The sequence below is a fragment of the Pleuronectes platessa genome, chromosome 17, assembly GCF_947347685.1.
Source record: "Pleuronectes platessa chromosome 17, fPlePla1.1, whole genome shotgun sequence".
Taxonomy (NCBI): domain Eukaryota; kingdom Metazoa; phylum Chordata; class Actinopteri; order Pleuronectiformes; family Pleuronectidae; genus Pleuronectes; species Pleuronectes platessa.
In genome coordinates, this window is record NC_070642.1 from 20,807,125 (window position 1) to 20,830,729 (window position 23,605).

Genomic DNA, 23,605 nt, shown 5'->3' on the forward strand with positions numbered 1-23,605 from the left:
CAGGTGGAGATCAGTGGAACGATAGCAGCTGGAATATGAACACACGTGAGTCCTGGAGGTCACAGGGGAAAACCACGGGACATGAAAAGAGTGGGACGATCCACAGTAAATCCGTCCGTCCACAAGCGTCAATCACTGTCTTTATAACCAATAGATTTGTCCCTTTGTCCCATGATCGGACGCTGAAGTGTATCCGAGACAAAGGACACCTTGATGGGAGAGGAGTTGAAGTCCCAGCTGATGTTACTGGAAAACGTTCACGTGGGGATCGAACCGAGGCTGCGTACGACTTTGTGTGTTTGTATCCAGAGCACGTGCAGAGACACAAAGGGGTGGGGTGGGGGGGGGGGGCTCCTACTGTTTGATAGTCTTTGGAATGTCCAGGCCCGTCAGCAAGGTCACCTGAAACAGACAAACCAGCCAATGAGAGCCCTGCATCGCTGAGTGGGGCCGAGGACGCGGCGTGGAGACAGACAGACAGGAGGGTTTAAAGGGACTTAATGTAGTTTAATGAAGAGACAACACACTTTCTGAGACACACAACATGGACGACACACCTCTACCTTCTCCAGTCGTACAAAAACAAGGAGGTTAAAAGGAGCGGCCATCTTTTTAGAGTAAATCCGCGGTGTCGAGCGGTAAAGTGACTTTTTACTTTGGCCTGTGTCCCATCCACTCACACGGAGGAGGTGGGTTTCAGGGGGGGGGATCAAACCCCCGATGCGGCTCCACACTGACCTGCACGTTCCGGTTGATGCTGACCGCCGGCACGAAGACGCCCTCCAGGTTGGCGAAGGCGGTCGGCCCGTGCTGCTCCTTGTTCACGAAGAAGGTCAGAGTGTGGTTGTTCAGATCCAGCAGGATGCCCACGGTCGAGCCCTTAGCGATGCCGCCCTCCGCCCTACACACACACACACACACACACACACACACACAAACACAGACAGTGTGAATATAAAGGCAAACTTATACTGTACATAAGTTCCATCACTATTCATGCATTATTCTCTTGGAAGCTGGACTACGTGTCCTGGATCCCTGTGTGTGTCAGATGTGTTTTTGCTTAGAAAGCTATAGTGTGAAGTACTCTACACAATGAGATGTCTGCCTAGAGAGAGAGAGAGAGAGAGAGAGAGAGAGAGAGAGAGAGAGAGAGAGAGAGACACATAGGAATCGATCTGAGTTCACCACCGTGTGACACAGGAGATGATGAACGACCAGAGAAAGGAAAGAAACATTAGTTCTCATTTCTCTTGCGTGGAGTCGACTTTTTCCTCTCATAAAGAAAAAAGACATTTCCTTGTAGCTGAATGTTTGATGAGAGCTTGACGGCGTCCCTGTGACACGGGAGGGACGGTGCAGGGAGACGGTTTGATGTCTCCAGCAGCCGGCAGTCTTCTCCTTCTTCCACTGCGGCTGCTCCCCGGTGGGTTTGTTAGTTGGTATTGTACGAGCCTCATGGGGGCCGCCTGTCACCGAGCGCAAGCTTCATTATACTGTGTGTGTGTGTGTGTGTGTGAGGGAGGGTGTGCACGTGTGTTAGAGCGTGCACGTGCCTCTTAGATGTGTGAGGTTTTGATGCAGAGGACAGGGAGGAGGGGGGGGGGGGGGGGGGGGGCAAAGTCTCCTGTGGTTTTTATTGACACACAAGTGCAGTTTTGTGGATGAGTTCAAAAGATGAATAGTTTTCTAATGAGGCTCAAGTTTACAAGTTGGAACCAACCGGTTTGTTTTGTTGGTTAAAGTGCAAACACATCTGTAAATACAACTTTTGAATTCTAAGAATGATTTTGGTTTCATTCAGCTGCAAACTTCTTTTAATATTTTTCTCACTTTTGAATATCGCAACGGTTCAGAGGAGATTCGGTTTGTTGGTTTAGTTTTTAACTTGTTTTTATTGTTTGAAGATGGTGAACTGCTTTCCACCCAACTTGGTAGAGATGATGGATGAACCAAAAAATTTTTTTTAACTTTAACAACTTGAGATCTCAGGGAATAATTCCAGCATCTTGATGAAGAACGTCAGAAATATTGAGGAGATGGATTTGCTATGAGCATGTGGGATTTGTCCCAGTTCACACTTACCTGTTGGTGTGGGAGTTGTTGTGCATGAACCAGGAGCGGTTGTTGTCCACGTACATGGCCCACGCCTTGTCGTCCTTCCCCAGCATCATGTCCTTCATGGTGTTGATCCTCGCCACGCCGAACGCCGGGTCCGGGTGGTTGTCATATCGGTCGACGCAGATCTCCCAGTAGTGGATGCCCTGGAATTCAAGGAGAAACAGAACAAATGTGATTAATACATCAGAAATCAGGTTCCATTACTGGTGATGGAACCGTTATGTGTGTGTGGACGTTTACCTTGGAGAACGCGGCGGTCCCCAGCACCACGCGGTCATCGTAGCTGTTACAGGAGACGGTCAGGTTCTCGTTGGTCAGAACTATGTCCCGGTGAGCCGAGGACGGGTCAAAGGTGAACCAGGCCACTGCAGTAAGACAAAACAACAGGCTTGAGACAGCAGGTTTCTTATTTTCATGTTTTTAGGACAAAATAAGACAGACACACACATGTACATTTTCTAAAAAGGTTGTAGGGCTAAGTTTGTTTTCCAGCCTTTGATGCTCTTTGTCAGTTTTGACAGAACGAGGGAGGACAGAGGAGGAAAGGAAGGAAGGAGAGGAGGCAGGAAGAGAGCAGACAGAAAAACAAACAGAGGGCGGAGGGATGAGCGGTTATCAGTCCGAAAGCAGACTGTGATGCCCATTGTTGTGTTTGTGTGTTTGTGTGTGTGTGATTTTCTTTCCTTTCCTTTCCTTCCTCTGCTCTGCCTCCTTTATTTCTCACATCTGTTTCTCAGCTTTCCTCTTCTCCATCCCTTCCCTTTCCCTCCTCTCCTTTCCTTGCTCTTCTCCGCCTGTCCCTTCCTTTCCCCTTCATCTTCTCCTCATCTCTCTTCCTCGCCTCCCCCCCCCTGAATATGAAGCACCGTGCTCCTCCTCTCCTGAGAAGCTTGTCATTGTTTCTCAGAACAAAAGGAATAATATGATGAAACCTGTTCAGCAAAGACCATCGCAAGCACAAGAGAAACACAACAGACACACACACAGAGACACTGTGTTTGTGTTGGAGCCACTCGGTGCCAATTTGGCAAACCCTGAGCACACACACACACACACACACACACACACACACACACACACACACACACACAAACAAAGGTAGTACCTACCATCAGAGGTCCTCAGCACCACGGTCTTGCTGTACGGCCCCACACCGACTGCATTGTAGGCCTTCACCCTGGCGTTGTAGGAGCTGTTGAAATGGAGGCCGTCCACCGTGCACACTGTCTCCTTCCCCACATAAACCTCCTGGGACACACACACATACACACACACAGACACACACACAGCATCATTACACATGCAGGTTAAGTGCAGGGTCCTATACGTTTGTTTGCCGCTTAAAGTCACGAGCTATACACACACGGAAGTGACAGTAATTACAAATGTAGGTCAAGCACTTGCACACTTAAAATGCATGACGACACATATGTTTAACTGCACACACACACACACACACACACACACAGCATACACACTCTCACACAAACAACCAAACACACAAACATCTGGGCATCAGGAGAGTTGAGCAGCATATGGATTATTGATGGAACCCGACTGAAATCAACAAAGTCTGAGTATCAGCTTTTACATTCGCTGATATGCGTCAATATGAAAACTATTATTTTAACTTTACAGAAAAATATGTGCATTTATATTTATATTTTTACAGAAATGCTGATTGGACAAATACAATCCAGAACTTCTCCCTCTAATGTAGTTAATATGTGCATTTATATTTCCTTAATTCAAGCCCTATATACATACAGCTCAGTTTTCATTGTATATATTTACTCAGTTTTATGGTTAAACTGTAAATATCAAGCTTTAATTAGATAAAACCTCTTAAATCCATATCGTTCAGGCTCTATGATAAAATTCCAAAGCTACAGAAAAGCTGAATGGACAAAGTATTCTTCATATAAGTTTGTATTCAGAATGTGTTTTTCTACCGACCCTGTACTGTCCTCCGTTGCCGTCGTCCAGCTCCAGGATGTAGCCCTCGATGGGGCTTCCAGGGGGCGCTGTCACCCTCCAGGCCAGCGTGGCGCTGTTGTTCCTGGTGCAGCACTTCTCCAGCTGCAGGAGCGGCGCCACCGGCACAGACGTCCCAGACTCAGCTGTGGAGGAGGAGAGATGAATGGATGGATGAGACGTGGAGATTGAGATCATTGGTAGGGGGGGGTTGTGGAAGATGGAGGGATGAGGAGGAGGAGGAAACAGGGGGATGTGGTGTGGTTGTGTTTTAAACAGAAACAGGAGCTTTACTGTGGATCTAACGAGGCGTAAAGGGAGAGAGAGCTGCAGGTTCATCTACAGGGCAGCAGCTGGGAACCAGTGGAGGCTCTAACTGGGCCACGTCAGGACGCCACGCCCCCTGGTGTGAGGTGCTGGTGCTGCTGGTAGAAGGTGTGAGAACCAAAGCTTCCAGCAGGAATGGTTTGAACACAGCTTGGCTTCTGGTTTGTGCCCTTTATGTTCTCGTCATCTCTGAACTAGGAGGGATTCAGTCTGTCCTGAGGTAAACTCCACACAGAGGGACAAGCTGCTGCATCTGTTCATAGTGATTTATTAATTTAGGACGGTTTCTCGTCTGCTGGGGAAGTGAAGACAGGAAGGAACCAGCGCTGTGTGACAGACTTTTAGATTAAAAGCAATAAATCTGTCAAACCTCCAAACAAACGAGACAAAACTGAATTCCAAAAGGAGCTGGAACACAAACATAACACAAATAAAACCAGTGACAAACATTTTGTCTTTATAGACACTTGTTGAATCTTTGAAGACACACACATAACAAAATATAAACCACACAACGGCAGTGAGGACACAAGGGTGAGGCAGCAGTCAGGACAAGAACAGTGTCGTAGGATCTTTGCAGTCCACGTGTCGATCGATGTTAATATCTTACATATTCAATACGCTTTACAGCATCTGTGGCCAAAGGAGATCTTTGATTCATGCAAGAAAATATGTTTAATAAATTATTGTTAAATACAATACTTCAAATGTCTTTTTATCCAACTCAATTGCATTACTTTAAAATATTTCTCAAATATCATAAAATACAGTATTTTCAATATTTTCTTAACTATTATAAAATGTGGAATTATTTATATATTTTAAAATAGAACCAAATCTAGTGTTGATTTTTTTTTAATGTATTTAGCTTAATTTGATCAAATGCATTGTCTTGACATAATAAAACATTTGATTTAGGATTAATTATGTTTAATTTGTTGCTTTATAATTAATTATTATTTTAATTATGTTTATGAAAAGCCAACAATGAAAACAATGACTACTTTAGGCCACAAATTTCTATAACGGTATTTTTTGGGGGGAAACTTAGTGCTGCAGTGACGGCAGCACGACTCTGCAGAGGTACCATTCACTGGAGACGAGCTGGAGGACAAGAACCATGCGGAGGAAGGAGACCAGAAAGAAGCTGAGGGACCAAAAGGCCGATGAGCCTCAAACCAGAGAGTCAGTGAGGGCCAGTGGGACTGAGGGGGGGGGGGGGTCGGGGGGTCGGGGGGGCAGGAGGGAGTGACAGAATCCATTCAGGGGAGGAAGACAGAGGTTCACTTTAAAAAATGTAGATTCTCCCAAATACCTCCGGGGCTCTCGGCCTCCATCTCAGCCTCACCACTGTCTTCAGCCTGCATTTGTTTCAATAATGGATTCTCCTGCACATCTGGAAGTACGACGTTGGTTTGAGTGTTTTGATACAAGAGCACACGGACAGAAGGCCACATCAAAAACATCTGGAGTGAGACCGGGGAGAGTCTGAAAGATCCTTCTCCTTATACGGTGGTTAAAAGGAAGTAAAAGTTGCACAATTTTCACTATTGACTTGTGAATATGATGCACAACACTTCACAGGTGTCGTGCTAAGTTCATCATTGTAAAACACAGTGTTATCTGCATATTGGCACAGTTTTTTGATGGAAACCCTGTTAGTGAAGTGTTTTATTTGAGAATAGATGAGAAAATGCTGCAACTAGAGAGACTTCAAAGTCTAAACTTGAAGGTTTGGTCATAAAACAATATCTCATCTGAGTAAATACACAAAGATATGTTATTAAAACACTTGTGTATGGAGACTGAAGGTGGAGAAGATGGAGTTTCTCTGAGGGACGATGTCATCTTGTATTTGAGAAATATCTTAAAAGCTCAACACCGAACTTGAAGTCTCTCCCATGAGGAACCAGAAGGTGTAAAGAACCATCATCAATGGACACAACTGCACCATGTTACACCATCATTAACTACACGGCACTAAACTAGATTAATTTCCTCATATAAATCCTCTGCTGCTTGTGTCTCTATTGAATTTGTAATAACTGCATTGGATTACCAAGCCTTTTAATGACATGCCGTGTATAAAACAATATATTCATGATGTGTCCATGAAGAGAATAATGAGGTTCTCTTTTTAGAGAAAGTGAACTGGAGGTTGATTCCACACCAGCTCATGCAAACGCCCACTCTCTGCCTCACTGGAGCCTTATGGGAATAAAACATGGAGCTGATTACATATTTAATGTACATTAACAATACATCTGGGTAATCTGTGGGACGGCAGCAGAAGGAATGTGAAGGACGCTGTGGTTTACTCATGCACGTTAACGAACAAGTCAAGTATGTATCGTCAAAGAGGGATTTTATTCTAATGAGCAGGATGTTTGCGTGTTGGAGCTCGTTAACTTATTTATGGATCATTACTCGTCATGGGTACTAATCATCATGGATGCTCAGCCTATGGAAAATTAAAAACTATCTATATCCTCATCTGGTTTTCATTTTCCTCCCCTCCTTCGTCTCCTCAGTTTCACACACAAAGAATTATATTTCTGTTCCTCCTCCATGAACACAACACATTTAGCAATAACTCCAACCGCCACCGCTCGATATACACAAACACAATCTAACCTCTAAAGGAGCATTCCACCAATTTGAACAATCGGCTGATACACACAACTCGAGCGAAGCCAAAGAACCACGATGCAGCAGATCTGAAACACGCTGGCTCTTCATGTGTGTCTCTTGTGCAGGAAGAACTTGACATTTATATTTATAGATCTGAATCATCAAATGACAGCACGTAGGAAAGAACACTGTATGTAAACTGCTTTGACATCGACTGTACTAATGTCTGTGGCTTAGCGACGCTATCAGGTTGCATGATGGGAAATGTTGGATCTGCGAAAGGTCAAGCATTGATTTTTACCTTTTCCTGCGTCTTGTGAGACACAAATCTTTCTGAGTCGAACACTGAACACTGCTTTATACATGTTAACTCCCAGTGCTCATACTGGGAGGTTTATGGAATTATAATTTAAAGGCATATTGTAATAAATGGATCCTGTGGGTCTGAGAGGTGCTGAGGGAACAGGACGTGTGAGATCTGGTTGGTTTACCGTTGCCCGGGCAGAAGTCCAGCTGCTGGATGGTCTGCATCAGCGAGTCGGTGTTGAGGGTGAGGTCATAGTCGGGGCCGACCTTTGGCTCCAGGGCCCCTTTCACCCACTGGTCCTGAGACGAGGTCACCCGCTTGATGAGTGGGTCTGAGATCTGCACACACACACACACAGAAAAGAAATACATGTAGAACAGCTTGAAAACAAACACACACACATAGTGATGGGGTAATTAGCAGAGGGAAAGAGGCGTTCACACACACACAGGAAATTAGAGCACATGCTTTCACTCTCCACATTTGAATACGCTCTCAGGGCTGCGATACGCTCGCTGCATACAGAGCAGATCCCAGAGCAGCTCCACTGCTCTGGGATCTGCTCCGTCCGCAGCTCCGTCACATCGTCCCTGACAAGTGGAATGAGGCTCGCATTAGTGCAGCTCAAATATTTAAGGGAAGGAATTAAGAGGCCTCATCTGCCGCTAAGAGCTTCACCGCCTCAGGAAAAAAGAAACTAAATGAAATCATTACATTAAACTTCATCTAACTGAGCAGAAACGGGAGATTAGTGTTTTATTAAAAAAACAGTGGCTGAAGGTTTGGAAATTCAGCCGCGAGCATTAAAAACACAGATCGTTTCATTTGGATTAATTATTTTAGATTTAAAAGATCCAACCTTTAACAGCCGGCTTTGATGTAGGCGTCGGTAATATAGAACCACAAAATCAATACTTTATGAAATATTCAGATGAAACAGAAGAGAGGGGAAGGTGTTTGTGTGTGTGTGTGTGTGTGTGTGTGTGTGTGTGTGTTGGTGTGTGTGTGTGTCTCGGGAGAATCTTTGATCTGCATTTTCTCTCCCCCCCCCCCCTTCACCTTACTTCCATCTCTCTTCTCTTCAGGAGTAGAAATCATTCATAACCAGAAGCAGAAACACAACATACTGTGCATGTACAGTAACTGAGGTGGAGCGGGTTGTCCCCTGACCAGAGGGTCGGTGGTTTGATCCCCCCTTTCTGCCGTCCAGAGTGTTCTTTGCTCTCAGTTTTTGTAGAAACATATTTCTTCTCTCTTGTATTGTGTAAATTCGAATTGCAAAATCAACAAGTCGTCCATCTTTATCAACAGCCTATGGGACAAATACACTTTTACAAACAGGTATAGAATGTGATCACGTAGTCATGATCCTTATGTTTAGGTCCTTAGATGTTTGAATCTCCATGATAAGAAGTGTTTTAATAAAAGTGCAGTAAATATGGATTTGAGATAAAGAGAGTTTAAGAAAAAACATGTTGAGAGGTTTTTCTTTTTCTGAAATCTGCCGTCATGTGTTCAAAATTATGTTTATAAGCATTTTTCATGACGTGTGAAGGTGAGAGAAAAGTCCCAACATCTCCAGGACCCTAAACACAACATCAGGGTCAAACCTTCTTTCCCTGCTTGTCCTCAACATGCACGGATCAGAACCCAGTGATCGACCATTGATCTCCTGAACCTGCTAATAACTGAACCTCTGGGATCAATGGAAGTTATGAAGCAGAATCTGTGACTTCACACTCGTGCTGCTCTGACTTGGTGCACGATGGGTTTCTATTGCTTCTCTCACTTTTCAGCTCTGTGAAGTTTTCCTCCTCTGACTCTGCAGTGAGTTTTGATTTTTCTTTTCCTGCGCTGGCTTCAGAAACATCACAAGCTCCCTGCAAAGTGTCTGTCTGCTCGTGAGCTCAAAGGAACTAAGCATCCCCCCCCCCCACCTCCCCTCCTCCCCCCATTTCTTTCCATCCTTTCAACTTCCACATTTAAATTTTTGGGTTGTAAATACTTCAGAAAAAGTTGTGCCCGCTCCTCAGCGTGAGACCCCATGCTGAGTTTTGCCTCGTCTATAATCCCAGAAACTTAAATTGAAACTGTTTTTAAAAGGGAGAGGGAAGCTTTTGTTTTATGGTGTTTAATAATTTCCCTAAAGAGGCTACAACAGAAAAAGTGAAATTCATTCAGCAGCAGTTTAGTATCGTTCATGCATCCGTGCCATAGAACGTGAATTATACGTCTTTTTAATTGTTGTTGTTTGAAAGTTACGTTATAAAGTCTTCAGAGATATTGAGATAAATATATAAAAGTGGGGTCGACCTTTTCCTTCCATACTTTATTCTTTGAAGTTGAATTTCTCAGATAAATGCAAAGATGAGACGTCTCTTGTTGATCCGAGAGAAATTCTCCAAATTCTTCTGTTAAAAACCAGGCTGATCAAACCTCTTATTTTCTAGGAAGTCATCTTCACAGATCCTGATTCAATAAGGTCTTCTTGTCCTTTATGAAGATGTTCTGCAGGTGGAACACACACGTACCTGCAGGAATCCACTGGGGTCGTTCTCTTTCAGGACCTCCAGACAGAACTCCATCATGCCAGTGGTCTGACGGAGCTTCATGGTGCAGTGGGTGATCTGGTCACGCACCACCTGGCAAAGACACGGATCACAGATATTTCTTATTGGATGTTTTTAATCGATTCAGGAGCCGCAGTGTTTTCTGAACTTTATACGGAAAAGAAAAAGTGAAACAGCTCAATAAATAGTGGTTTAAAAATCCACTAACAGCTGCTAGATTAGAGTCTTTATATTTATATGGTTTTTATTTGGTTTTTATTTGCTCCGGCTCCATTTGGATGAATGAGTTAAACTTAAGAACACGACACAAAACAGAGAAAGACAAACTTTTCTACTGGCAATGGTCACACTGGTTTATCCCTTGTTTTATAAAACTGCATATCTGCCCTTATGTTGATGTAAATGAAATATGACAAATCCGACCGCGAGAAGAACACAGGAGGAAGCGGCACCATCTCTGTATCACTCTGCTGTTTAACCTCATATATCTATAGAGGGAGCGTGTGCAGGCGTGCAGAGGTGGGTGAGGAGAACATGTGGATATAGAAACCAGGTGAGTTATATTCCTGACGCACCGGCAGAGACCCTGGTTCAACATGTGATGTGATGGACCGACATCGAAAAGGTAGAAGAACAGAGAACAATCGAGGGGAAGTGTGTGAAATACAGAAATGTTACGTTATCGGCTTTAACCGGACAAATCAAAGTTTTCATTCATCAAAGGTCTAAACTATATGTGAGTTTTTTAATTGATTAATAACTTACAACACAAATACTGGTGAACTTCAATGTGTACAAGTTTGTTTAGCAGGTTGTGTAAATATCATTATTGTTATTTATACTATTCATATTGTTTTGTTTCTTGTATTTATAAAAAGGTTTGTTTTAAAGAGTTGCAGGTCAGTGAAAGATCAATAAATATGAGATTATGTATTTTTCTTGCAGCTGGAATTCACTCAAACCCCCAAAACACACACACACACACACACACACACACACACACACGCACACACACACACACAGACACAGACACTCAAAATATTTACCAAGAGAAAAGTTGCTTTTCAATTGAGTTCGGCCAAAACCCGGCAGCGTTCATCTCCCGTGTAAACAGCACGACGCATGAAGAGCGAGTGAATCTCAGATTTATTTCAATTTCCCTCTGTCCCGCTGAGCCTGGCCGCCCCCCCCCCCCCCTCTCCTGGTTCCAGGGCTTTTCCATTACGTTCCACTTCCACCCGGGATGAAACGTCCAGGGTGCGAATACTGGAGCATGTTAATGGGAGCTCAGATCGGAGATACCACAGGCTCAGTCCCAGTGTGACTCACTGGCTCCACATCACACTCTGCAGCACATTTCACTTCACGTTACAGCCACAGTTTGGGGGGTTGATATTTCTTATCTCTGGCGGGTTGTGGAGCGTGACCACACACAGTCCTGAACACGGAATGGTGCAGCACATAAATCTTGATATACGGCATTAATTAAGCAGAATAGGAGATGAAGGAATTTAAAATATGTTTAAATCCTCCAGGAGCTTGTTCCTCTGCTTTTAGTTTGAATTCATGATGTCCCAGAATCTGTGTTTTCTACTAAATAAACTGTTTAAAAACATAAATCTTAATTACAGATTAACTCAGACACACATCTGCATCCGTACGAGTTAGAGAGAAGTTATAGACAAAGAAATATCATCTGGAATACTTTATTTAAAGCTGCACATGGAACTTTATGGAGGAGAAACCAGGATGAGATGGTGCAGCTGAGGGAAAACGAGGTGTGAGACGTTCAGGTTAAAGTCGACAGGTCACGACCCCGAGGGGCAAAGCACGTCACAGGAGATGAAAGTGTGTGAATCTAACCCAGTTTGGCCCAGAAGAGATTAAACTACACAACCCTGTAACCACACTGACTCACAATCTGCTCTACTGGCTGCAAAACATCTTAAATCGCAATATGTGGTCATTTACATCCAATATCCTCATTATTTATTCAGTTTGACTGTATTAACTGTTCAGAATAATGTTTGCATTGATTCTCACTAGCTGTGATGATTGTGTTGTGTTGAATCATAGACACAAACACCACAAGTATTTCTGCAAGTTCTTTGAAAGAGGAAACTGAAATACATGTTGCTTTTAAGGGATTACGCTTTGGCTTTGGTGAATTTGGTGAAAACAGCTGCTTCCTTGTTGTGTAAACAGTCTTTCATGTATTTATTGTGTGCGTGTGTTGGGTCTGGTCAGAGCTTTATCTCCAAACACACAATCCAAGCCTTGTGAGTGCTCTCAAAAACAAAGAGGCCAAAGGCTGAGTTCACTCACAGAACATATGAAGATTCTGCTGGGACTTTAAATGAAGCATTTAAATGATTAATTGAAAGTGCAATAACGTAAATTTCAAACATGAAGTCGTCCTGAAAGCAAACGCTATGAAACCTGTGAAAGTTTGTTTCTGAGTCGCAGGAAAATCTGCAAATGTGAGAATGAGAAAACTTTGAAAAATAGTTGTGTGATTAAATAACTAGAGATCTATTTGTGTGTGATGTCATTAATCGTGTGTAGATGTTGTGTGACTGATGCAACGTGCACATCTGGTTTTACACTCAACCGTGAAAACATCTGTCCACATGGATGAAACATTGTGTTGCAGCTGCTTTCATTTTTATTTCCCCCTCCTCTCCCTCTGAGTGGGATCCTGCAGTGAAATGGTTTCACCTGATGTTTCTGTCACTGACTGAATGAACAGTGATTGGTGGAAAGATGATGTTGAGCAGCCGTTACTCTCTCTCTCTCTCTCTCTCTCTCTCTCTCTCTCTCTCTCTCTCTCTCTCTTTCTCTCTATCTCTCTCTCCCTGAAGCTCTTCGCCCTCTGGCTCAGTCTCAATCCCCGACCGGCAGATAATGACAACAGCTGTCCTTGGGGCGTCCGTCCAAACACCCCCCCCCCCCCCCCCCCTCCTGCCGACATCCAGACGGTCAGTCGGTCGGTGGGCACGTGGAGGCCGGGCACGAGGCCATGTGACACACTGGGACTTAAGAACCCCCCCCCCCCCCCCTTCCCCCCCAGCGGTGGAATCACAAAGTACAGTATATATATATATATATATAAAAAGAAAACGCTGCTATAGAAATGATTTCAGGTAAAGAACAGAATTGATTTATTTCACTTATGTGTTTTAATGTTTCAATTAAAACATGTTTGAGAGCTATAAATATATATCTGAAACCATATCTGATGACGGCTGTTAGTTGTTGTGTAAGTTTCTATTTATTAATCTAAGACTAATGTTTATTTCTCACATGGTTCTTTCTTAATTTACTGTTGGACACATTAAATGATTAAGATAAATATTCATAGTGGGTGAAACAATGTTTTCAGAAGCTTATTTTCTAAAATCTACTGGAACACAATGTTAACTTTGTTTATGAGTTTATTTCACCCATTATTATTAGTAGTAATAGTAGTTGTAGCAGTAGTATTGGTATAAGTGCAGTATGGGGAAGACAGAGACTAATTGATGGGAGTGGAAGGACGGATACGTTTATTTTAAAAGTTTTTTTTAAATATCAATCACCAAGAAAGGTCACATGATGCTTAATAGAAAATCAACAAGTTTAATGTCGTTTTAGATTCAATGACTTTAATGAACTTGATGCTTCTTATCTGAATCCAGCTGATGGAACCAGAGCGATGCACATTTTGATGGAGACACACACACACACCCACACACACACACACACACACACACCCACGCACACACACACAAACACACAGACACACACACAGGGCCTCACCTTCAGCTTGTACTCCTTCTCCTTGGTGACCTTGGTGAGCAGTTTGGCTTTCTGTCTGGTCAGCGCCTCGATCAGCGAATCGCACTGAGCCACGAGACACGCCTCGAACTCCACCCCCCCCTCCTGCACACAGCACAAAGAAGAATCATAACTGAAACAGAAAAAATGATAACCATCCGTTTCCCCGCTGCCTCCAACACAACAGACAAATCACCAGCGTCCTGAAATAGATCTGCTGGAGCGGTTTGCTTCATTCAGCAGCACAGAGCTCATGTGTTCATGTATCTGTGAGATCTTCAGTCTATTTGTGTCTCGGCTGCACAAACGTGAGAATAAAATGTGAATAATTGTTGTTATGACAGACCTGGACAAAAACATAGTTAATAGCAACTTTACCATCTGTGCATCTGACACATTTCACCCCCCCCCCCCCCCCCCCCCACACACACAGTCAGAAATGTACTTTAATACTAGAATAACACAAAGACATCATTTCAAGGTGGGCTGCGGTTTGTCACGATACCAAAGTGCAGCACAGAGGAAATTATAATGTGGTTTTAACGTGTTTTTATTTTTATTGCCGTGGTTTTATGGCTGTAATCTGGTGAAAGTGTCTGAGCTGTGAGAGATAAAGCTGCAGGCCACAGGTTTGTGTTTGTGGTTTTACAATCTAATGTCTGCTCGCTGAAATAGCAGCACAATTAAATTAAGACATAAACTTAGCGGAGAAATAAAGGAAAACATTAAATAGATAATTGTATATAGACACAACACATACACACATGTATAAGTAGATACACACTTTGGTTTAAATATCCTTATTTTACTGTTTTAAAAAAGCTAAAACAGCTTGATGCCTTTTCTGCTGCATTGCTAATCAATTATTTAGGCCTATTTATGTTGGGTTTATGAGTATATATATAAAATCAAAAAGGGTGAAAAGAAATAGAAAGGCATTAATATTGAATTAAACATTAAATCAAATATTAAGAGTAAATGTTTGTAGCAGCTGTAAGTGTCCGTGCAGATGATTCACTGCGTCCCTGTTACCTGTGATGTGCTGAGGTTGAGTGATGGCGCTCTAGGTCATCTGTTATGATCCTGCACCCACAAGCTTAAGAGTTATGCTCTGACATATTTCATTTGCACAGAGACGTGCAGAGCAGACGGTTAATCCTGGACAAGTCGCTCTGTGTGATGGAGTCTGATTCCAGCTCCTGACTCCACTGTCTGCATTTCAACATGAATCCCCCCAAAAAAACTCATATTCCTTCCATCATCCGAGAGGTTGTCTGTTCTCTGGCTTTTGTCTTGGTCTCTCCTCGACCTCATGAGACTCTCAATCTGCTTGGGGACATTTAAGTCATTGTACAGACTAATATGTGCACTTTGTCCTCTGAGCTGACAGTTTGCTTTTAATGTGTTCTACAGGATGAAAAATAAAAGAGCTACGTAAAATGTACAGATAAAATATGTTAAAAAACACATTAAGTCTTTTTAGGTATGGTGCTTTGAGGATCTCCTTCCACAGAATGGTTTAATCCTATAGGCTACAACACATGAAAACATATACCATGTGATCATCAGCAGCAAATACTACAAACGAGAACCCACAGCTCTGAAGAGGAAGACGAGGGATTTCTTTAAGGAACTGAAACTCCAGAGTAGAGTGGACAGTAGATGTAAAAACCAGGATGATGTATTTTAAAAGTGAGCTGTAGTAGTGTGGTGAGTACTCTGAGCAGCCTCTCTGAAGGGAAACCCCAGTGCACTTTGTTTCTGTGCAGAATCTGGAAGTTGAGGATCCACTCGGGGACGTTTCATCCGCGTCCACATGATGAAGAGATGAAGAGAAGAGATGAAGAGTCTTAGATTGCAGCGATTTCCAATCAAGCCTCCTCCGCTGAGGGACGGACCTCTAAGAGGATGAGCGTTCTTCTTTTATTCCCCGACTCCCACACTTCTCTTTCTCTTCATCCTCCCATCTCTGGATGCTCTCTGAGCAAGTGAGCCTGATGGTCTTTCTCTATTTTGTAATGCAGCCCACTTCATTTACGATCAGACTCTGAATGTTGGCTCGAAAAAGCTCCTGCCTACACAATATGACGGAGCAGACAGTGTGGGTGTGTGCTTGTGTGTGTGTTTGTGTGTGTGTGTGTGTGTGTGTGTGTGTGTGTGTGCATGACTGGCAGATGCTGTGGGAGAGATCAGCTGCACAGTAATGCTGCCAGAGGGGAAACACACACACACACACACACACACACACACACACACACTGGTATAGCTTGTTTTAGCGATTCAGTGGATTTCCTGCTGCTGTGTGTGTCGGGTCCAAATCTTCCTCTGTGACTGATTCATTTAGCCTCATGTCCATTATCGGCCATTTCTCCCAAACAAGATTCCTCTAAGTTATGTAAAGACGTCTACGTGTCGAGGAACCCGATCAGTCACGGATCTCCGTCCTCTCATCCAGACCCGGTTCTCACCGTGCTCCTCCTGGACAACCAGAGAGAATCTGAGGGAACCGGTCCAGGAGCAGCAGAGTTCCTCTTTCTCTCCTCCTCCTCTTTGTGTCCTGCCTCTTGTCCTGATTCTGGCCTGAGTTCAACGCTTGTTGTGTGCTTTGGGTTTATTTGTGAAACTTTGTGTTGGAATTTAGAGACTTGGTGAACTTTTTCATGCTCTGTTAGGATTTGTAATCTCCTTGTTAGGACTCTGGTTTTCTGTATTTGGATGTTTGGATTCATATCTCCATTGTTTGTGCTTCCAGTTTATTATTTTCTTTTTAACTCTGGAGCTTCTTTCCCTACAAGTATCTCAAGTTAGGGGCCACATCCTTCAGAGGCTGCATTTGAATATATACTGTCTCCATCCACCTCCTCCCTGAACGGACCTTGTTGCTCTGTAACACCTGAATATCTGAATAATAACACCAGCTGCTTTATGAGGAAAAACAAAGAGAAGAACATAGACCATCAGATGTATGCAGGTGTGTGGCACTCGGGGCTGCTCAGGAGACGTGGGTGTCAGTAGAAGAACTGTACCTGGATCTGCTGGAGCATGTTCTTCAGCTGCATCAGGAACTCCTTTGCATCTTTAGCCTTGTCAGAGACTCCGTTCAGGGCCTGAGAGATCTGACACTGCAACAACAAAACAGGAAAAACACACATTAATATTAAGGTTTGTGCATTTAGAGCCACTGACGTCATCAAAATAAAACATTTCAGCAGGAAACAATAAATAACCAGGGAGCAGTAATCCATGGAAGGCTTTTCCTTATGCGCTGGTTATGTAACAGACTCTCACTGGATGCTCAGATTACTGATCCCCGGCCTGAAGCAAATTAACGGCCGCCTCCTCTCATTGGCTGAAACGCTGCATTGTCTTAATGACGGTGGATTAGGTTTCTTAATCTAGATTAGAAACTGATCTGGATGAGACGAAAGGCAAAAAGGGAGAATTTAACAAATGAGGAAATTAATGATGATAAAACGATTATTTTAAAGAACTTTTAGACTCTTGATGCGCTGGTGTCAGGGAAATTTATAAAAATATATTTCTGTGTTGAGCTTGTGCAGTGGAACTTTCACCAATTTGCACCAAAACCTGATTTATCAAAAGTAAAATACCTCAGAATCATTTAAAATTCAAGAATTGCAAGAAGATTTCCAGAAAAAAGTCACTTTAATATGAATTATATAAATTATCTTTTGTCAGCCTGTTCTTAAATCTGAGGATTAATGTGTTTGACTCTCTTTCACCCTCGTTAATCTGTCTCTGTTTACCCTCCACTCAGTTTTTCTAATTTCCATTTAACAGCTTTATAGAGAACATGAATTCATCATCGTCAAATATTCTAAATGTCAGCAGCTGTTTGCATCTTCTGCCCGATGTGATGTGATGGAAATAACCCATGAGATGAGACCAGCCTTTAATTTGATTGACCACATTATAATCTCATCCTGTGCGTTACTTTGTTTTCAGGAATTAAAATCGAGCGGTGGAAGATTTCATACAACGGTTTATTCTCCTTCTGAATTCACCGGTGAGGATGAGGAGCAGTTAGGACGATGAAGAGGAAGCTGATGTCGGGTTTATCTCCGTCCTGCAGCTGCGAGCGTGAATGAATTACTGATATTAAAGATGAGCAAACTATAAACACGGGTTAATTAACATGTTTAACCCCCGCAGCTCGTCTGCATGTTACAAAGGTCTCGTCTCAGCCAATGAAAATCACAGGAAGGATAAGAGTCCACTACACCTGCATGTTTGAGACTGTTTACTAATATTCATTCTAAAGGAAGTTTATATTAACATGTAAATCTATGTTAATCATAAATAACAGCTGTATTCAATAGAAGGGGCAAAGGTCAGAGTCATGATCTGGTTCTAAACTCAGCTGCTGGTTGTGAAATGTGATGCTGGAAAAGAACAAACACTCAGCCACTCAGACAAAAAAAAGAATATCAAGTTTATTTTTAACATCTTCTCAATGTTTGATATCGTGAAAGGAGAATCGCTCTCTCACTTCCTGAGGTTCCTGCTTTTATTTCCAGGTTTTCCTTATTTATATCAGAGAGCAAAGGATAGAAATGTTCACATTTGTGAGGAGTGATTTAAAAAAATAAAAAATAAAGCTAGTTTAACTGAACCAGCTCAACTGGAAGAAAACTAAAAGGTAAAAAGAAGAAATAAACATAATTTATTTAAATTGCAAGGAGAAGAATTGAAGATATTAGGATTTTGTGGTTTATTTGGCAATATGCATTTCAATTCAATAATGGAGGAAATGTACAGATCAGGTTAAAGTGTATTGCCAATGAAACATAAAACATTGAGTAATATTAAATTCACGATGCATAAGTGCATCTAAAAACCCTCCGTCTCCCAGTCCTGCAGTTATATGTGAAATCAAATGTCCATAGCACAACGTCAATGAACTGTAAGTATAATCTCCTTTCTACATCTCCACAATAACCACTCCACCCCCACACATCACACACACACACACAGACACACACTGATCTTATCCCGGACCATCCCCGCTGTCCGGAGTCAGGAGGAGGGACGCGTGGAGGTCATGGTTCACAAATCAAACCAACCCTTCTGTGGAGCTTCTCCCTGCTCCACACCAAGAGGCCATCTGGCCCAGCAAGCTTTGTGTGTGTGTGTGTCTGTGTGTGTGTGTGTGTGTGTATGTGTGTGTAAGTGTGTCTGTGTGTGGGTGTGTTTGCCAAAAATGCTAACGAGGGGATGACGGATGAGCCGTTCATGTGCTCTCCTGGCCCCGCCCCCTCGTCTCTAATGTGATTCCTCATTTCCATCTCCACATCCACCCATCTGCTTGTCTGACGCTTCCCTTACACACCTCTTTTACTCCTTCATTGATTTTCTCCGAGCACTCGCTCTTCTGTCAGTGTGGCGTGGAGCTGGAGCGTGTCCCAGCATGCATTGTGGAGCATGTCCCAGCATGCATTGTGTGGAAGGCATAAAAGCAGAAACAAGCTTGAGGGAGGAGTTTGACACAAAGAGGTGGTTGGAGCCAAGAATGCAGTTTTTCTCTCTGTCCCACATTTAACCAGCTAAAGGGTCACAACTCTTTTTCAAGGGAAACCTGGTCAATAAGGAAACAACAATAAATCTAATATAAATAACAAAACAAAACCAAGAACACTGTGTTTAAATGTATAAATATTAGTTTTATCTAATTTGTCTGGCTCACTCAAAATATCAGAAACAATTGCAAAGGTTCAACTCCCAACTGGGAACACTGGGTTTTACTCTCCACACCCAGCTCATCACAATCTGCAGTAATTAACCTATTTCTCATAATCACTAACAGCTCTCTCCACAGTGACTGATTCTCTCTCAGTCATTCATTTTGCAGTAAGATCGTCTTGTTGCCAAAATGTGTCTCCGGGCTGAATCTGCTCTCGCTGCAGATCAGAGAGTTTCAAATATGAACATATTGGAAAAAAAAATTATTTGTGTGTTTTCTGGTTATTGGAAAAAAAAGGGCCAGAAACCAATAAACTCTTATTGCTGTTCCAATCTCTTCCCATCCGTTTCACTGAAACCCATAAATAGCGTGTTGCTCTGCCAAGGAGGTTATGTTTTCACCCCGTCCATCTGGTCGGTTGTTTGCTGGTTTGATTGGTTGGTTGATGGGTTGATTGGTTGGTCGTTCAGCAGGATTATGCAAATAGGAAACTTGGCATAAAGAAGAGATGTGGGCCAAGAAGGAAGCCATTGAATCGTGGTGCAGATCTGAATTTGTTTATTTAACTTTAAATATGGATTTTTGACAATTTCCTGATGTTTGATGTGTGATATTTGGTGATGATCCAACTTAAAATGTAGATCTTGTGGAGATTTGCTCAACTCCCAAAATGAGCTGCACCAACAACGACAATGAAAAGTAACTTGTCCTTCAGACTCGTTGTCTCGAGGCCTGAAGACACCAGTTCAAAGAGTCCCACTCATCCACAGGCTGAATCACTTCCGTGTCTAAACTTGGCAGCGCTCCCGATGAGTCAACCCTCAGACTCCAGGGAAACTGTAGCACAGTGTTGAAGTGTGACTCGTCCGCCCTGCAGGAGCAGGACCAGTGGGCAGTGGGACGCTGACGAGATGTGGAGCGAGAGAGGAAAGTCACGGAGAGGAGACGGAAACTGAAAACTAACAGAATTCATCTGAAGCAGCATCCAAGCTCTTCTCCTTTGTGTCTCTTCTTCCTCTCTCCTTGACCTTTTTCTTTCTCCTTATTACTCCAGCAGACGGTGGAGTGCCATTTATATCCCCCCCCCCCCCCCCCCCCCCCATTGTCAGCGCCCTTCAGCACACCTCTCAGAGACAAGTGCTATTATCTCATTATCTTATTACAGGAGTTATTTGTTCGGTCTGTGACATTCACAGAGAGCGCTGACATTCATGGAGGTTCGGCTCAACAGATCTCAGGATGCTACAGGAAAACAGAGTCAGGAGGAGAGAGGAACCTGGAGGAAGTCTGGAGAGAAAGACTTTCCAACCTTGGATTCCTCCAGTGGAGATCCGCTCCATTAAGAAGACTCAGTGATAATATGGTTAATAGAGTCGCTAATCCTGCTGAGGGCGGTTTTAATCTTTAACATAAAGGATGATGGATGTTAAAGGGAAGATGACATTAGTTTTTCAGCTGCTCCAGACTGAGCACAGAAAAGAGGATGAGACTGATAAGGTGCAATGAGGGTAATGAATCAAATAGAGAGGAAGAGGAAGAGTTAGAAGAAGAGGAAGAGGGAAATGAGGTCTTTTAAAGTGACGCTCTAGTTTGAAGTCTGGCAGCGTATTGTTTTATAAAACAAGCATCACCATTAGTATAACAACTTCTCCATTTCCAGTTTCTAGCAACCGACTGTGCAGGAGTCCACTGGAACCAGGACATCGGCCGGGACATCAAACGAAAAAAACAAGAAACCAGCTTTTTGAATTTGTCGCCTACGTAGATTTGACCTAGTCAGTGAAAACACAGTGAATATATTAAAGTACTGCAACAAGAACAACAAAAAGTATCTTTCAAGTTGTAATCCCATCCTGCAGTAATCTTTTTATTTCCTTTCACATCAAAAAACTGTTTTCCTTTTCACTTAAAAGATCATTTCCACCAGACGTTATCACTGAATGTGTAATTCTCACATGGCTCCAGCAGCTCATCTATATTTAGGTCACAGCTGGAAACACCTCAGGTTGAAGATCCAGTGGTTTTCAATGAGCAGGCGGCTGATAACGGCCAGACGGAGAGAGATGAGGTCCAAAATACTTCAGAGACCTTTTAAAACAGTGTTGGTGAGTTTTTGTGGAGAGAGGGGGTGGGGGGGTGGTGGGGGATATGGTAAATGTGGACAAGAGCAGAACAATAGGCGGCTCTTCTGTGTTGGGCTGACACCCCGGTGATTGGCTGCTGGTGGCGTTGACCTTGTCAAAATTATTCCCATGGGACATTGAGAGGAGCGGGAGGAGGAGGGGCTGAACCCAATCCTTCACCTCCTCTTCCCCCCCCCCCCATCTCGTTTACATTCATAAGCCTTCACGTCCTCTGGTTTCCATTCACCACCAACACACAGCAGTTTTCAACGGGTTCTGATATCTTTAAACTTTAATGACATATAAAAACATGTAAGCAGGGTTCAGCACGAGTAACCGAGCTCTCCCCCGAGTTCCCCCTGACAGAGAGTGAACCTCCCTGTGCTGTTGAGTCCTCAGACGTAAACACAGAGCCAAGCACCGTAAATGAAAAATGCACGTTTGGTTCTCGTGCGGCTCAGTTCTTGAGAAACTCATCATCATCATCCAGTGAAAGAGAAGAAGCAGTGAAACCACCCGGAGCCGAACAGCAGGGCTGGCAGCCTGCAGGGTGAGAGTCACTTCCTGTTCCAGCCGCCTCCACAGGCTCCTCTCTGCTCGTCATCGTGCTCGCTCACTGTCTGTCAAACACTTACTCCACATTGATGTGTAAAAATATAATATTTTTTTGCCTCCTCCTCATCCTCCTCCTCCGTGTTTTCATATTTTAACGAGTCTGCTCCCGTATGAATGCTCCGGTGGAAACACAAAGGTCTAAACAGAAATAGCTCGCGCTGCTTTGTGGGAGAGAAGAACTGAAGAGGAATGGGAAACAATCACGTTCATTCATTCACCTGAAAATTAAAATCACCACGAGAGACACAGAAACAGACTTGACCACCGGAAAATCCCATCTAGTCACCAGACGTTTGTATAATTGTGTTTCCAAAAGCATCAATTCCCATTAAAACTGATCTAAACGTGTGTTCATCTTCAAACTGGAGCTTTGTGCACAATCCACACACAACATGGAAGGGCTGCAGCAGAACAATCAGCCAGTTGTGCTGAAGAATTAGTGTTTCACATCTGGTGGAGGTCAAAACCAATCTCCTCTCCCCTTCCTCCTCCTCCTCCTCCTCCTCCTCCACCTCCTCATCCTCTCGCCCACCATCTACCAATCCTCTGCTGCTCGGCTACACAGCGAAGTACTAACACACAGTGAAGTACTAACACACAGTGAAGTGCTACACAACAGCTTCAGTCCTACCTGGAGAGAAGTGAATAAAAAGGCAACAGCAGCTTTATGTGTGTTATTTATCGCAGAATGTTTAATACCACATATAAACCGGACTACACCATAAATAAATAGCACAATTATTTTATACGACTGAATTCACATGAGATTTCATCACAGTTCATCAACATTTCCTTCACTAATCAAACAATCACTCTTATTTTTACTAAAAAAGCTTTGTAATAAATGATCAAATCTATTTATTCCATGAATCTGTGTGTCTGTGTGTGGCTCGTGTATCTCCACAACCATCTCATCATCTTCACTCTTGGGAAGTCTATTGTTCAGGGTCCAAAGAAGTGCAAGTGTCAAATTTGATGCAATTTGAACGCACAATATATTCAATATTAACACAATATGAAACTCTGCAGATGCAATGTCAACGATGACTGATTCTCAGGTTCAGGTTTTGCATCGTGAAACAGCTTCACTGAACTCTAAAGCTTTAATAAATAAACAATCTGACCCAAAGTGTAAAATGACCAGAGAACAGAACCAGTGTGTGGAGCTGAGCTTCAACTCAGTGAAAACTGCTGCATGGAGCCTTTTCAGCATCAATATACAAACCATCAATATTTATGGTGCGAGGTTCAGCGCCCGAACGTGTCCGGTGCTGCCGTGCAGAGAGGAAGTGTTAATTTACTCTCCTGTCGGTGCAGATATTGATTTGCAAACGTATTTCACACCCGAGAGTCGACGCGTGTGACCGAGTCGTAAACTTTTCACCTGACTGTGGCTGCCCTCCATGTTGTGTGAGTGTGA

At 43.2% G+C, this 23,605-nt stretch overlaps 1 protein-coding gene across 1 annotated transcript in view; it reads right to left on the minus strand.

The window, feature by feature from the left end:
* Positions 1 to 354: 354 nt before the first annotated feature.
* The window catches only part of LOC128460193 (E3 ubiquitin-protein ligase TRIM9), a 42,384-nt gene continuing 19,133 nt past the window's right edge, over positions 355 to 23,605 (minus strand). Inside the window, exons 2-12 of the mRNA XM_053445266.1 lie at positions 16,773 to 16,868; positions 13,729 to 13,851; positions 9,892 to 10,002; positions 7,545 to 7,698; positions 5,738 to 5,818; positions 4,078 to 4,241; positions 3,231 to 3,369; positions 2,362 to 2,486; positions 2,086 to 2,264; positions 739 to 901; positions 355 to 402 (exon numbers count right to left, since the gene is read on the minus strand). Of these exons, the coding sequence (XP_053301241.1) occupies positions 355 to 402; positions 739 to 901; positions 2,086 to 2,264; positions 2,362 to 2,486; positions 3,231 to 3,369; positions 4,078 to 4,241; positions 5,738 to 5,818; positions 7,545 to 7,698; positions 9,892 to 10,002; positions 13,729 to 13,851; positions 16,773 to 16,868 (1,383 nt within the window). The remainder of the gene's footprint in view (positions 403 to 738; positions 902 to 2,085; positions 2,265 to 2,361; positions 2,487 to 3,230; positions 3,370 to 4,077; positions 4,242 to 5,737; positions 5,819 to 7,544; positions 7,699 to 9,891; positions 10,003 to 13,728; positions 13,852 to 16,772; positions 16,869 to 23,605) is intronic.